Here is a 16,724-nt window from a genome sequence, read left to right on the forward strand (position 1 = left end):
CCAGGAGTTCAAGACCAGCCTGGACAACACAAAAATTAGCTGGGCATGGTGGTGTGCACCTGTAGTCCTAGCTACTTGGGAGGCTAAGGTGGGAGGATTGCTTGAGCCCAGGAGGCAGAGTTTGCAGTGAGCTGAGATCAGGCTACTGCACTCCAGCCATGGTGACAAAGTAAGAAAGACCCTGTCTCAAAAGAAAAAAAAAAAGGAAAAGAATAAAAGAAAGTAATTGACTTGCCACCACACAACCTTCTCACAACATCTTTATGAAACACCAGACATCAGATCCTGAAAGTACTTTATTCTCAAAGTCTGCAAGATAAGTATTGTCATTATGCCCATTTTGCAGGTGAGGTACTGGGGCTCTGAAAGATGTGGGCATCTGCCTGAGGTTATAGCTTAAACCAGGAATCTTCGTTACTCCATATCAGTAAAACTCACTGTACCCCAAGTAAAAGAGGTCACTGAAAGGAAAGTGGGAAGCTCTCTGGCCAAGACACCACCTTTCTCCATCTCTCTCCATACATATTCTCCCATCTCTGCTTCTGAGGATCTGCTCCATTTTCCTGCCTCTCTCTGCAGAGTGGCTTTTCCCTGCTCACTCATCAGTGAGCACATTGCTGAAAAAGGCTGCTTCAGCCCAAACCCTAAATACTTAGTTATTCACTTCAAGCTTCCACCGTCGACTATTCTATGTCTCATAGTTTGAATTATTGAGAAAAAATCTGCTTGGTGCCTGGTCATCTGGGGTAGGCTGAAGAATGCCCCCATACTTCCTCCCAAGTATAACTGCACTCTAATCCATGGAACTTGTGGATGTTACCTTATATGGAAACATGGTCTTTGCAGATGTGATTAAGTTAAAGATTTTAAAATGGGGATTATGTTGGATTATCAGGGTGGGTCAGTGATTATGCAATCACATACATCCTTATAAGAAGAAAACAGAGGAAGATTTGGCACAAATAGAAGAAGAGAAGCTGATGTGAAGATGGAGGCAGAGATTGAAATGATGCAGCCACAAGCAAAGGAATGTTTACAGTCATCAGAAACTGGAAGAGACAAGGGGCAGATTCTTCTCCAGAGATAGACTCTAAGGGGAGCAGAGCTCCCTTGATTTCAGCTCAGTAATATTGATTTCAGATTTCTCATGCGGAATTGTGAAAGAATACATTTTTGTTATTTTAAACCATAATATTTGTGGTAGTTTGTTATAGCAGCCACAGGAAACTAATGCTAATACAGCAGCCAATTGATTCATTCATCCTGCACTAAGTGTCCAATCAGCTGTGTCCAGGAGGATGTTTACAGGAAAAACATAGCCACTGAGGCCTGCTCTCTCAGCTATGGGAAGAAAGTAGAGGGTTCATTTTCAGAGAAAAGGCATGGGCTGGGAGACACCTGCATTCATCCTGCCACTAGTCTCTGACACCTGCTATCATGTAGGTGTAAGCATTGGGAAGTGCAGGGCAGCAGACTTGCCTAAATAGGCACCAAGCCTAGTGCTCTCCCTTCCCCTCCCAAATAGGGAATGAGTTCATAAACAGCACTGTTAATATTAATGCTAAGTTGGGGGAAAATAGGTGAGGCTGGAAGGTGAGTCTATTCATCCAGCTAAGTCAAACAAGAGTTTACTAACAGCCTGTTTTGCCAGGCCTTGGGATAAGTGCTTAGCACAGGCACCAATCTATAGTCTAGAGAAGGATAAGACCTGCACATCCTGGATAGTTGGAAAAAATGTAAAGAATCATTTAATCATTCATTCATTTATTCAACAAAAGTTTGCTGTGCACGTAGATGTACTAGGCTAGGTGATATTGCAATAAAATATGTAGAGTCACTGTCTTCATGGGGTGAGAAACAGAAATAAGCAGATAAAGAGCAAAATAACAGATTATAAAATGGGCTATAAAGGAAAGGAATAAGTGTTGAGACAGAGAATCAGGTGTATGAATTGGCAGTGGCAGTGGTGGTGGTGGTAATCAGGGCTTGGAGTCAGGAGTTAGATTTAGGGTGCATGTGAGCAGTATGGATGGAGAAATTTAAGAAGTAGTTGGATTTAAACCTGAGGATGGGGGAGAAGGTTTGGGCAGGAAGTGGAATACATAAATTATGTATTTATTTGAGACAGAGTCTCACTCTGTCACCCAGGCTAGAGTGTTTGTTTGTTTGTTTATTTGAGATGGAGTCTTGCTTTGTTGCTCAGGCTGGAGTGCAATGGCACGATCTTGGCTCAATGCAACCTTTGCCTCCTGGGTTCAAGCGATTCTCCTGGTACAGGCGCCCGCCACCATGCTTGGCTAATTTTTATATTTTTAGTAGAGACGGGGGGTTTCACCATGTTGGCCAGGCTGATCTCGAACTCCTGACCCCAGGTGATCCGCCCGCCTTGGCCTCCCAAACTGCTGGGATTACAGGCGCCTGGCCGGAAATTTGTTATTTAGAACGATGGAAACGGGTAGGAAAAAGAGCATATAGGGAAAAAGGTGTAAGTTTTAACTTTATGCATAGGGAAGGACATAAACACCGTCTACTTGTGAATAAGTAGTTTAGAAGAAACAATCTATGAGGGCCCGGAAGACTTCCGGCCCTTTCCGTCTTTAACTAGACTACATTTCCCAGAGTGCTGCAAGAACTGGGCGTGACTCGGAAATCCCTCCCAATCACTTCCGGCGCAAGTGGCCTCTGAATCATGGCGCCCCTCAGAACAACTGTATTGCTGTGGAGCCTCTTGAGGAGTTCTCCGGGCGTGGAACGGGTCCGTTTCCGGGCTCGAATCCAGCCCTGGCACAGTGGCCTGCTCCAACCGCTACCTTGCTCTTTCGAGATGGGGCTGCCACGCCGCCGGTTCAGCTCCGAGGCCGGTAAGTGACCTTCCGGACTTTCGCTGGGGCGTTCTTCTGGGAGACGTAGATCCTGTTTCTGGCAGGCGAAAACCACGCGATAGCCCCCGCGACACGTATCCTAGCGCTTCCTCAGATTCAGCTGTCTTCCTTCTGTACCTGTAGAGTTTGTCATCACCTGCATATCTGTTCATTCGTTCACTCACTCAGCTACAGTGCCTGAGTTCCGCTCCTTGCAGAGCACTGTGCTAAGCTCTGTAGGATATGGCAAACTAAGACTGACACAGAAATTTCCCTGTGGGAACTCATGTCCATGGGGAATTGGCAGTGCAGTGTGACCTGGGTTGTTATAGGGGACGCACACAGGAGAGGCACTCAAACTGGATTGGAAGGTCAGGGAAGGGTTCCTGGCAAATATGACTAAAGCTGAGATCTGGTTAGCCATGCTAAGGAGAAAGCAAGAAGCTTCTCAAGCATAGGGACAGTAGCAGATGTCCAGAAATGAGACTGAGCACAGATATTTGGGAACCCATTTTGGAGATAGGATTGATAAGGCTTGATTAAGTCTTTGGGTATGAGTTTAAAGGGACAAATTAAGATTGTTTCTTAAGTTTCTGACTGGAATAGAGGGTTGACCCATTTACACCAAGATGAAGAAGATTAATTAATTGTTGGAACCGTTATTTTGGGGGCGGGGGTAGTGCAGGAGTAGATGAGATCAGGAGATGGGAAAGGAGGCGGAATTAAACCTATTTGGGACACATTAAATTTGAGGTGACTGCAAGAGTCAACTGTTCAGTATGCAGTTAAATATAAAGTGAGGAACATCGGAGTAAAAATGGTAACTAAAGGTGAGTGAATGGGTGAGACTGAGGAGAGAGTAGTGCTGAGCACTTGCTGTGTGCTGGATACCCTGAGGAACCCTGGGTGCCAGAGATGAGTATAAGACAAGGTCTGGTCTTCATAGAGCACATCACTTAGTGACAGACATAGTGTAAGTAAGCAGACCACCTTAACTTTTTTTCTAAATGAGGTTGGAAGCCATTCGTGAATTTTAAGCTTGGGAGTAATCTTGATTACATTTTAAAGAGATTACTCTGGTTGCTCGGTGGAGAATGATCTGTAGTGGGGCCAGAATGGAGAAAGGGAGGCTGATGCAAGAGATGAGGATAGCCTTGACTAGAGTAGTGGCAGTGGGAAATGGAGGATTAAAATGAGATTTATGAAGGCAAACAATCAGTATGTTCTCTGCCAGTGGTGTTTTTTTTTTTCTTTTTTTTTTTTTGGTAAAATTGGGATAATCTTCGTGTTTACCTCATGGGTTGTTGTGAGTATTAAATAGGCTGAATGTGTAAAGTACTTAGCTCAGTCAGTATTGGCATGTAGTAAATAGCTAATAAATGGTAGCTCTTATAATTACTGTTATTATTACTACAGCTATTTGATTACTGTTGTTGTTATTACTACTGCTATTGGCTAGATCTGGAGGATCAGGGAGAATTTAGGAATGGCTGTAAGATTTCTGGCCTGTATGGCCTACTGGATGATGCTGAGATAGGGAACAGAAAATGCAGGTTTGAGACAAGGGAAGGTGGATGGGTTCTGACTTGGCAGTATTCAAGTACATGAGAGAGGTTGAGTAATTGGATGGAAGGTGATCTTGGCAGGAGATTCAGATTTTAGAGTTTCTGGCATATAAAGGTAATTGAAGTCATGGCAGGATAGGAGAAATCATCGAGTAAGAATCTGAGAAGGGAGAAAAGGACATCGTTCAGAATCTGTAGGGATACCAACATTTATAGGAGAAGAAGAGGTGACTAGGAACAAATGGCTTTTTCTTTCTTTTTTGCTAATGGAAATGGAAGTAGAAGTTAGGCAAAGCAATAAGCAAACTGCATCAGGCTGAGCTAAGATTTGATTCTCTGCTTATGTCAAAGGCTCTTCCATGATAACACACGGCCTCTTCAGTATCATGTCCAGTGAACCAAGCCTCTTTCCTAGCTGCAATCTCTTAGCCTAGACTTTCCCTCCCTTTTTTCTCTGCTGTGATGAGGCTCTTGGGACGCTTTCTTTGACCCTGTCATGCCCATCCCTAGTCCAGGCTATGCTTAGTTTCTTCCTCTGCAATCACCCAAGCCCCGTACCTCTCCTGTATACCATACCTCTCACATTATGTCTCCGCACACCTCCCACTTATACCGAGGAGCGCTATGATAAATTGGAAACCATCTAGGATCCAGAACCAGACAAACCTTGGTTTAAATTTTGACTCTATCACTTAATAGCTAGTTGTCTTTGGATAGGCTTCAGCATCCTCATTTATAAAATTGGGTTTATCAGTACCTATTTTGTGAGTGGTTATAAGCATTCCTGAAAATGTGTGTTATACCTGCCATGTAGGAGACAACTCTGTAAGTGGCAGCAACCATTACAGTTATTACATTAATTACTTTATTACTGTTACTTCCTCTAGTAGTCTGTCCTTTTGGCAGAGACCGAGCCTATCTCCTCATCATAATGAATGCTCAGTAAATCTTAAATGAAGAAATGAATGAATGCATCTCATAGGTATTAGCATTTTGCAGTGCCAAGGTAGACATTGTGCTAATGCTTTTTATTGTTAACTGACTTTTCTATATAGAGGTCTTGTTAGCTTGTCATTTTTGTCAGCTTCTTATTTACTAAAGTCCATTTTAGCAGAATCTGGTAGCCCAGAGACCAAGAAACCTACATTTATGGATGAGGAAGTTCAAAGCATACTCACGAAAATGACAGGCTTGAACTTGCAGAAGACTTTTAAGCCAGCTATACAAGAACTGAAGCCACCAACCTATAAGCTAATGACTCAGGCACAGTTGGAAGAGGTACGTGAATGCAGGAATATTGTTAGAATACCTTTCTTTAAGGGTTTAAACACATTTCTAGAGGCCCCTCCAGATGCTTATAGCTATTCTTCCATAGGCACTAGTGAAAGGTAATACCAGGCATAGAACTGAGAAAAGAAATGTGAGTAGGCTGCCAGAGAGGGGCAGGGAGCATGGCTGGAATTGAGCAGACTAGGGCATATGGATCAGGTCTGGGTGTTCAGAGAGTATCCTCTCTCCTCTCAAGGCAGCCTGAGCACCCCTCCTTTTTTCTGCCTGCTCCAGCTTCCTTCCTGGAGAAACATCTACTGTGATCTGCCTTGGGGTTGAAGCTTTGGGGAGATTGTGAGATCCTGCATGGAAACAGCATGTTTTCCAGGCACCAGTGTCCTCCTCAGTACCATGGGTACTGAGTGCTGCGTGGAAAACACTTTGATGTATGAATACATAAAGCATTAATACTCGTCTTTCTGATTCAAAAGTAATTTATAGTCAGCAAAATATATATATCTCTCTCCAGTGGTAGATTACATGAAGAGTAAAAGTCCCTCTTTTCACCTCCTAGAGGTAACTGCTTTTAACAGTATGGCATGAAGCAATGTAGTCAATGGTTAAGAGAATGGGCTTTGAAGTTGGGTTGTCTAGGTTCAAATACCAGTGTTGCAATTTTCTAGCAATTTACTTAACATCTGTATGCCTCTGTTTTTTCTTCTGTAAAATGGAGATGATAACAATTGCACCTAACTCATAGGGTAATTGAGGCCATTAAATCAGCCAAATACATTTAGACTATTTGAACACTATCTGGCACATAGTAAGCACCCCAAAACTGCATTCTTTTATTCTGTTTCAAGCAGCATTTTTAGCCTGGCTTTGTCTCAGAGCATGCCTTTGTGGTTTTGATAATGGTTGAGTCTATAGCTGGTGGTCTCAGCCACATCGCAGAGGCAAAGGCCAGGGCTCACAAGTCCAGGTTTGGCTTTTTACTCACTGATTTGTGGCTACACCTTCTTTTCTTTGCAGGTTTTTGCATTTTTTATTAGTATCTGCTTTTGTCAGATGATCCTTATATTATGTAACCTTGTGGCTTTCCTTAATAAATATTTTCTTTCATTAGGCTACAAGACAGGCAGTTGAGGCAGCTAAAGTACGATTAAAAATGCCACCAGTTCTGGAAGAGCGAGTACCAATAAATGATGTATTAGCTGAAGATAAGATTTTGGAAGGAACAGAAACAACCAAATATGTGTTTACTGATATATCATATAGCATACCACACCGGGTGAGTATATGTCTAATTGCAAAATGATCTTTCTTTGAAATACCATGTGGAGAAGGGCTTGAGAGATGATGTGACCTGGCTGTCTCTGATGCATCCAAACCAGATTTCCTCTGACTGGGTGAGACCCTTCTGGAAGATATACTATATGAGGGATGAGAAATGCAGACCAGCCCCACATCATGATGTTACCATTTCTCAGCAGATAATAGGCACAGTATTTTCCAGATTCCAGATGTGCTGAGGCAGAACAAGGGGTACACAGATACAGGCAGAAACCCATCCCAAACCACAAATGGACAAAAATCTACAAGGCAATGGAAGCAGGAGACTCTTTTTGCCTAAGTTAGATGGATTTCTTTAGCTGAAGCTTTTTGAGAAGATAGAATGTTTCTGTCTTATAAATTCCTTGATGATGCCAAGAAACTCAGACATCATAAAGGATTTTCGCTTTCCAGAATTTTCAGTAAGAATGACAGATGTTTCTCAGATAATTTTCAGGCATCACCACTTCTTCTGTTGTGATTGTTATTCTCTGGCTCCTCTTTACTTGATTGCAAATTTAAAAGAACACTCTGGCATTTTAGAAATACGTAAGCTTTGTATTTGAGCCTTTGCAAGTAAAGAATAAAAAGAGAATAGTTTACAATTCAGCCCACAGAATACATTAGAACACTATAGAATGCTGAGTTTGGGAGAAGGTTCACTCCATATTAATCTTTTATTATACATGATTATGGTTAGAAAACGATTTGAGCTATGTTCAACACCAGCCATCTGTATATTTGACATAATGAACATGAGTCACAGAGTTTCAATTTTAATTACAGTTTTTGTTTTGTGATGCTTTAATATATGTTTGCAGTGCTATGCAGGTTGGTTGGGAAGCATTTTATAACTTGAAAAGGAGAAAGGAACTTGGAATTCAGGTTTCTCAAATTACCAAAATCCTTCTGAGGAAAAATTGTATTATGTTGGCATGTGCTTTTTTTTTTTTCGATTGGCAGTGTTGATGGAAGTTTTAACTATGTTATCTTCGGAACACATTTAGAGACTCCTACACCTCTGAAAAGTTGAGAGTCAGTACTGTTTGGTTAATTTATACATTAATCAGGTGTGTATCAATTATCAGCAATGTGCAAAGCTCCATGTATGCCACTCCCAGTATTGCAAAAAATTATAATCCACATTTCCTGCCCTTTTCCAGTTATATAACAATATCTGAGGGATGCCAAAAATCTTGTCCGGGGTAAATTTCCAGTTGAATGGTATAAAAAGTAGGTAGAATTTAGAGGAGGAAGTGATCCCATGGCCTGGGAGTTGGCAGTTGGAAGATCGAAGTGACCAGAGACAGTTGGACCAGACAGCCTCTCAGACATGTTTATGTCTAATGCCAATATGAGAAATCATAAAAGTGTAGAAGTAAGACTCCTCATTCTTGGGTTTGTTCCTTTTATCCCAAGGACTTTAAACATAGATCATAAAGTAGTAAAATCTGTTTAGATGAGACTTTGGGATAGAGAAATGAAAGTTTGGAAAGGTCATAGCACTTCTTTCCTCTAAAATGGATATAGATGAATCTCAGCTTTTTTCGTATCGAACTCACGTTAGCACCATAGTTGGTACTTACTGAATACTTTCATTTTAGATTTCTGATTGTCAGATGCACAGCAGTGATTAGTGAAGGAAATATCAAACCTTGCCAAGTCTTTGAGGTTTAAAATTATCATTGATCTCATATGCATGATTGCATTTTATATTGTTGATTGCAAATTATTCTTATAATGGCCTTAGTGGGACACAGGAACTAAAAATACGTACTCACAAACGCATCCTTGATTATGTTTTTCTATTTTAGGAGCGTTTTATTGTCGTCAGAGAACCAAGTGGCACACTACGCAAAGCCTCTTGGGAAGAACGGGACCGAATGATACAAGTTTATTTCCCAAAAGAAGGTCGTAAAATTTTGACACCAATAATTTTCAAGGAAGAAAATCTTAGGGTAAGGTGACTTAGGTTTTATGTTTTAGAGCCAGTGGTGATGATTTATTTTTAGAACCAGTTGGCTTTGTGCCTTGATCCAGATGAACATTTCTAATGATAACTTGACTTTTTTTTTTTTTGAAATGGAGTTTCGCTCCTTTTGCCCAGGCTGAAGTGCAGTGGCGGGATCTCAGCTCACTGCAACCTCCACCTTCTGGTTTCAAGTGATTCTTCTGCCTCAGCCTCATGAGTAGCTGGGATTACAGGCGCCCGCCACCACGCTTGGCTAATTTTTGTATTTTTAGTAGAGACGGGGTTTCACCATGTTGGCCAGGCTGGTCTTGAACTCCTGACCTCGGGATTCGCACCCCCCCACCCCCACAATCCGACTCCCAAAGTGCTGGGATTACAGGCGTGAGCCACCACGCCTGGCCGACTTCTTTTTTAATAGAATCCTCCTTACCACCCAAGATGGGTTGTACTAGGGTTCTCTCATAATTGGCTTAGCTGGAATTTGAATCTAGGTGTGACAATTACAAAGCCTGTGTTATTTCTTTATGCTTCTTGAGGAGCACAGAGTGGCCAGTTTGTGGGTGGGCAGGCCTGTCATGACATCAGGACTGGTGCTGAACTTGAGTGTTCTCATGTGATGCTAACTCTGCTGTGTGGTTTTAGACTATGTATAGCCAGGACAGGCATGTTGATGTCCTCAATCTCTGCTTTGCCCAGTTTGAGCCAGATTCCACAGAGTATATCAAGGTGAGTATATTTTAGTTTCTAAAATATAGGCTTAAGTATGGTTATGAGTAAGATTTTTAATCTAGCTCAATGAATTTCGTTGTAAGTTTTGATACAGGGGAAAGGGAAGAGAAATACCTGAAAATCTATTGAGTACAGATGTGTGCGAGATATATATTTTATAATCACAACAACCCTTGATTAAAGATGAGGGAATTTAAGCTTGTAGAGTTAAGTAGCTTGCTGAAAGTTGCAGAGCTACTAAGTGGTAGGGTTAGGACCCAAGTTTGATGACAAAGCCTATTCTCTTTTCAGTTTACCATATAGGAATCAAATTATTTACTAAAATTTTGCCGAAGTAGAGTGTGTTTGTCTTACAGCTCAGTAAGTATTCATTAGTACCTTCTATGTGTAAGGTATTATCTTGGGTAGTATAGGTGATGCCACCAACTAGGATAGAGTATGCTGTGCCAAAGCCAGCAGTCCGGATATGGCTGTGGGGAAAGGTGCTAGTAAGTATACAAATAATTATCTCCTCAGGCCTAAAATGCTAGACACTAAGAGAAGATTACAAATTCTTTGAAGAAAGCCTTCATAGGGGTGTTAAGGAGGGTTCTAGAAGTGCAGGAAATGTTGTGGCAGGTGGAGCTGGGTGAGGTGTTTCAGGTAGAGAGAACACTATAAGCAACAGGCAGGAAAAAAGGAGGCTTGAGAAACGGCCAGTGATCTGGTTTGCTTATATATGCCATGTATATGTAGGGGAGTGATTAAAGATTAAGTTAGGAAGGTGGATGTAGCCACATCATAGGTGACCTCAGATGCTAGGCTGAGGAATCTGGAATTCAGTCAGCAGACCTTTGAAAGCCTTTTGAACAGAGGAATGCCCCCATCAGAACCTTCATTTAGGAAGATCAATCTGGAAGGAGGACTGAAGGGCTTTTAGTTAATAAGATGGAATGGGCTAGCTGGTAGAATAGGGTAGTTGATGGGGGGAGGGATAGGAGAAAGGGAGAGTAGTGAAAAAATACTTGATTTCTTTTCTCCCATAGTGACCAAGAAGTGGGTGCTACATTATTTCCAGTGGTCTCTATATGCATAGTCGGTGCTTAATAAATTGTAGTTGGCCTGCCAAAAGTACTTAATATGGCTATAAATGTTTGTATTTTGCTTCAGGCTGCCACATACTTCTACAGTGGAGAAGGCACAGACTTGCTGTCATTTAGGCAAATTCTTCTCTTTTTATTTTTTTAAAGACAGGGTCTTATTCTGTGGCCTACCATGCCCAGCTAATTTTTAAAAAAATTTTCCTAGAGATGAGGACTGCTCAAGCAGTCCTCCCACCTCAGCTTCCCAAAGTGTTGGGATTATAGGCATGAGCCACTGTGCCTGGCCAAAATTCTTTCTTAATAGAATCCTCCTTCCCACCTAAGGTGGGTTGTACTAGGAATGGTTTAAATCATACCAATTGGTTAATGATATGGAGGCAACTGTAAGTAGACCTGGTTTTACTTGCTTGGGCAGCACTCATGCTAATCAGTGTACGTTGAATAATGCTGCATACTTCTTATTTTCATGTTTCTGAAGAGTTGCATTATATGTGGATAGGTTCATCACAAGACCTATGAAGATATAGATAAACGTGGAAAATATGACCTTTTACGTTCAACAAGATACTTTGGTGGAATGGTGTGGTATTTTGTAAATAATAAAAAGATTGATGGTTTGCTGATTGACCAGATTCAGAGAGATTTGTAAGTATGATCTTAGTAAGTGAAAGAATCATTCTTATTGCTCTAACAGTTCATCTGTATTTAAGCTATGGTATTTTTCCAGTGATAACAGTATACTGTCTAGTGCTTGCTTACCTCAGTTTATGGATTTGTTCTTTTAGTATAACCTAGCTCTCCTAGTTTTTGCTTTTATATAAAGTGTAAGTAAGCCACTTACTTTCTCTTGAAAGAGTAAGTGGCTTTGGATCTGTACTGTAAACCCTCAATATTAACTTATCCTGAGCTCACCAATGCTCCTGGGTTGCTGAACTTTCCAGATACCGAAAGGGGGATTAAATAGGAAATGTAAAGAAGTAGAAATAAGCTCTGTGGTTGTTTTCTGGTAGAACTATTTCTAGGGCTTTTCAGTAAACACCATCCTTTAACTTATGAAAATACTTTTGATATCCCTTGCTTTTGCAAGATTTTTAAGGCATGAAAAAGTTAGCTTCTTTTCAGAGTAGCATGAAACAAAAAATACCTGTTGTATTTTAGCATCAAGCTGGTGTGCTCCCAGGCTTCTAGCTGGAAATAATACAACTTGTGATAAAACTGAAGAGAAAATAGTTTTTGAGCATCTTTCTATCAGTTGATTTAGGAAGGCCAAAATGACAAGGAAGCAGCATGGCTGTAGTAAGAAAGTCAACTTTCCACAAAAAGCCCTTGCTGGACTCAAGTCTGAACTACAAGACAGTTTTGAGATTACTGCCACCTTTAGACTGTTAGTTTTTGACTCGCAGAGTATCCTAACATGTAATACAAACCATATACACAAAGGTAAGGCATGTGGAACTGAAAGTTCCACAGAACTTATTTTCAGAATAAAATACAGCCCATACTTGGGAAAAGGGCATCATTTCTCATAGAAACAACATTCCTAATGATGATGATTTCCAGGCCAGCCCATTTCGCCAGCATATGTAGTGTAATAAAAATCAGAGGGCAGAAATATACCTTCATACCCCATAATTGGGGGCTGGTGCTGATGGGGATGCTCAAGTGACTTGTCTTTATGTATATTATCTCCTATGAATGAATTTTCCACTTATAAAGTTTCTTGAGTTTAATCATTCTGAAATTGTTTTATTATTAAAACAGTATGTTCTTACAAAAAATTAGAGCAACGCAGAAATGTTTGAAAATTAAAGTTCTTTATTAGGATATATTAATGTATGATATTATAGTATTACTCATCACATGTAAGCTTTACATCTGAAGCAATTCATGCTTACTGGGAGGGAAGTTTGAGTACTTACTTAGCTTTTCCTGCTATTCCTAGGTAAAGGCCCTCCTGTGGTCATTCTGAACAGAAGAGTGAGCTTACTGCAAATCACAGGCTGGACAGTAGAGGGTGCATATCCTTACTGAATGGAGCTCAGAAAAGAATTAGGATTCTGCACACATTTATTCCAGACTCAGTTCCCACTGTTGGTTTTTATATTGAGATTATTTTAAAATCTTTTTGAAATATAATTTATTTGCTCTTTAAGTATGGGTGGGGTGTTAAGCTAAATTTAAATTGTTCTGTGAGGCACAGGCATTATACTTAAGCATGAACCTAATGAAGCCCTGAACATACCAACAGGTAGCAATCCAGTTAAGCTCTTTATAAGGCCACATGCCTAAGCTCCAAAGGGAATCTTAATTTTTTATTGGGGAGACATTTCGTTACTACATTTAGTGGACTTTGTTAGATTATAACAAGCACAGTAGATTTGTGATGAACATTTTTTATTTTTTTCCCCCTGAAAAGCTTTACGATACAACAGCTCTGTTTTCCTGAGAGATGGCCTTTAGGGTAGATGAGCCTCAGTATAAGCCCAGAGCATTTCTCTAAGGCTACCAAGGCTTGAGGAATTCTGTACTTACTCCCACTGTCACCCTGCTCTTCATCCCCCAGCTCAGGTAAGGGGAACGCAGGGAAGGCTGAAGAGTGCTAGCTGCGGAAGCACTGAATTAGGGTGTCCTCAGCCCTCCATTCCCAACTGGAAGCCAGTAGTTCACTTAGTGTATATAGCAGAGCCTCAAAAGCACAAGCATTTTGAGTGTCATTTTTCTGTGCCCTCCAGCGATGAGATGGCAAATGGTGGGAAAGTGTCAGCTGTGTGAAAAGATAGTGATTGTTTGGTTTTGCTAGGACAGTTTTAATGTTGATAAAAATTGTTTATACATTTCTGAGAAGTACAGACCAGAAGAACTGAATTCTTGTTCTGTCTTCTTCATAGGTAGTTGTGTGATGCTGAAGTTAGACAGATTGCTGATGTAGAACCCGATTTTCCTTTTTGTCTGATGTGTGTGTATAATTTCAAATTTGCTTCACTAGGATGCTATTTTACTAATGCGTTCCTGTGAATAGTCTGGTGGCCTGAAAGTCTTTCCTTGGAATCTTAGGGGGCCTTTTGTAGAGGCATTTGTCTGTTAGCAAATGTCACTTAGAGGCAAGTGACTTTGAGATCCCTGTGACCACCACCCTCCTGCTTATGTGGGATGAAGCTGTGTTTCTGTCCTCTTGAGTTGGATTAGACTATTACATGCTGGTGAAGTAAGCTGGCCTGGAAATTATCTACCATTAGGAATGCTGTTTCTGTGAGAAATGGTGCTCTTTTTCCAAAAAGAATATAGCCACATTTGGAATATATTCACTTTCATAAATTAGACACTTCCTGCAGTGACTCCTGCCCTAGCTGCCTCACGGAGTTGGTGTGAGGCCTAAATTAGTCAATTTTCCTGAAAATGCTTTTGAAACTGTAAAACTGAAGGTCCTTCCCCAATCCCCCCAGCCTGAGGAAAGTCTGAAATGTAATTTAGTTTGAAGTTGGCACACACTTTTATAGGACTGTGAATCAAATGAAGAAAACCCCTAGATAACATTAAACCCTTTCATTCTCAGAATCGATGATGCAACCAACTTGGTCCAGCTGTATCACCTGCTCCATCCAGAAGGCCAGTCGGCTCAAGGGGCCAAGGATCAGGCTGCTGAGGGAATAAATTTAATCAAGGTAAAGTTTTTTTTTCATATTGGTTGTTTTGTGGTGGTAATTGAGCTGGGAAAAATTCAGAATTGGGTCATAATTAATGGTAACTAAACAGATTTGTGAATATGGGACATCTGTGGTCTTGAAAACATCAGTATGATTTGTCCCCATATTTCTTCAGCCTGGACAATAGAAACAGACAGGGGAGGGGGGTAAAGTGCAGTAAAGTAGGTTGAGTGATGCGGTGCTAGCAGCTGGAGTCCAGAGAAGTTCGACAGTGCAGGGAGCAGCCCCTTTGTTCTTTGGTGCACTGGAAGGGCTGAGCTGCATCTGAGGTGTTCAAGCCACCAACAGGACAGGGTAGAGGACTAAGTAGCACATGTCCCCCAGAGCAGCTTCCTGTCTTTGTGTGGCCACATCACATCGGCGGAAATGGGCATGTGTCAAGAAGTGGAGAGTGTGATGCTTGTATATCATCAAGCCTTAGCTGTATTGTCATTTTGGAGCTGCATACCTCTCAAAACCATGGGCTTATATACATTCATCTGTAAGTGCTGAGAATTGAGATGATATTTTCAGGAAGGGAAGGAGGGGGAGGAGATTGTATAATTAATTTCATCTCTTCTAATGCTCAGAATATACGTGGTTTTGTGGAACTGGCTTCTATCCTAGTAATACTGTTTGCATGCTGCAAAGCTAAGGAAACAATGACCTGTGATGACATCCTAGGAAGAGTAGAGAGAAACTACAGTACCGATTTTCTTTATGAACCTGATAAAGCACAATGTTTTTGGAGAAAATATTCTTTAAAGTGAAAAGTTAGTTTGGTAACTCTTAGCCTCCAGATTTCTCTCTAACCTGATGGTTTTTGTTTTGATCTCGAAGGAAGTATTAATATTAATACAATGTCAGGGTCTTAATTGGATACTTCTGGTGTTTAGAATTAGTATTGCTTGAAATGTGTTGGGTATTGTTTTTCTGTCCATGTGTGTTTATTATTGTATAATCGGGGGAAAAACTGAAATTTGAAAGACCTTTTTAAGTAGGACTCTTTGCTACTACAGAAATGCTAATGATGTCTTAAAACTGAAAAACTTTATAAATAGCATATGTCCTGTTGTTTTAAAATTTTCTTTTTAATTTAAACAGGTCTATGCAAAAACAGAAGCACAGAAGGGAGCCTATATAGAACTAACACTGCAAACTTATCAAGAAGCACTCAGTCGCCATTCTGCAGCTTCCTAAAAATATTTTTAAAATACATTTATTTTACTAAATACTGACTACATTTCTCTGTTAATATTGAGCTAAACGTTAAAAAATGGCCAGATTAAAAGGTATCAATTTGTAGTTCTCCCTACAAAGCAAAAATTATTACCCTACTCACTTTTCGTAGGCTACAAGGATATTTGAGTGCCTGGTTATGAATTTCTCAAATCATGTTAGATGAGCGTACGGTTAAAAAGTCTGGTGTGTTTTTGTGTTACCAAATAGGGCAAATGTTAATTTAGACAGACCCCCCCAGCTTAATGAGGTCAGAGGAACAGAGGTTTCACATCCTGACTCCAGAAATGGGTAGCTGCTAGACAAAATCGGGGCAAGACCTGTGGAATGATGCAATGAGGTCAAGAAAAAGAGTTTAGAGAATTACAGCATGGATATTCAGCTCTAAGAAAAATGTGATTGACAACATTTGAAAATGCAGATTTAGTTATACAAAGAAAAGACAGTGGGGCTGATCCCTAGGCAAGGTGTAGTTTCGGCTCAGCCTTCTAAAACTAGAAGCCTATTTTCATTATTGAGAAAGGAAACAAGTACCTTCATTAATTCAAAAGGTTTTATGAGATATGGTCTAATAGTATGAAAAAAATCAAAGCCCATGTCTGTTTTAGTTAACAAGGAAAACACAGTGATTTAAATGCTGCACATAAACTCTTCTTAAGATGATGTGGGCATTGTGCTCCCAGTGGTCCACAGCATTTACATATAAAAATCTAAGAAGTTTCTCATAGTCCAAAGCACTGTGGTCAGGGTAGCAATCAATACCTATATATAATAATGATCTGTTTAGTCAGGTAAATGGAAAGCATTACAGTCAATCATCCAAAATATCTTCATCCAGATTGATATCTGTTGTGTCAATATCTTCTAATTCCAAATTATCCAAATCTACTTCTAGTTCGAGTAAACTCTGCAGACAAAAGGAAGAGGGTAATTAAGTTTTACAGTACTGTTAAAGGAAAGTTATCCATGGGTTCATGATTCAAAGTGAGAAC

The 16,724-nt window shown here is 40.5% G+C and overlaps 2 protein-coding genes across 4 annotated transcripts in view; one reads left to right on the top strand and one right to left on the bottom strand.

Moving 5' to 3' along the window:
- The first annotated feature begins 2,619 nt into the window (after positions 1–2,619).
- On the top strand, positions 2,620–15,725 carry MRPS22 (mitochondrial ribosomal protein S22). Of its 2 annotated transcripts, none has more exons than XM_034957505.3 (8): positions 2,620–2,861; positions 5,538–5,704; positions 6,822–6,986; positions 8,842–8,985; positions 9,642–9,725; positions 11,310–11,455; positions 14,364–14,472; positions 15,598–15,725. In XM_034957505.3, the coding sequence occupies exons 1-8, from the start codon at positions 2,690–2,692 to the stop codon at positions 15,691–15,693; spliced, it is 1,083 nt and encodes a 360-aa protein (XP_034813396.1). In that variant the 5' UTR covers positions 2,620–2,689; the 3' UTR covers positions 15,694–15,725. The 2 variants fall into 2 exon arrangements, with proteins under 2 accessions (XP_034813396.1, XP_008950192.1); XM_008951944.4 differs by having other exon boundaries at positions 2,656–2,861; positions 5,541–5,704.
- A 546-nt stretch (positions 15,726–16,271) lies between these two features.
- The window catches only part of COPB2 (COPI coat complex subunit beta 2), a 31,998-nt gene continuing 31,545 nt past the window's right edge, over positions 16,272–16,724 (bottom strand). For both annotated transcript variants that reach the window (XM_003826539.5, XM_034957504.2), the window contains exon 22: positions 16,272–16,639. In XM_003826539.5, coding sequence (XP_003826587.1) covers positions 16,544–16,639 — 96 coding nt within the window. In that variant the 3' untranslated portion in view covers positions 16,272–16,543. The remainder of the gene's footprint in view (positions 16,640–16,724) is intronic.

Source organism: Pan paniscus, chromosome 2, assembly GCF_029289425.2.
Source record: "Pan paniscus chromosome 2, NHGRI_mPanPan1-v2.0_pri, whole genome shotgun sequence".
Taxonomy (NCBI): Eukaryota; Metazoa; Chordata; class Mammalia; order Primates; family Hominidae; genus Pan; species Pan paniscus.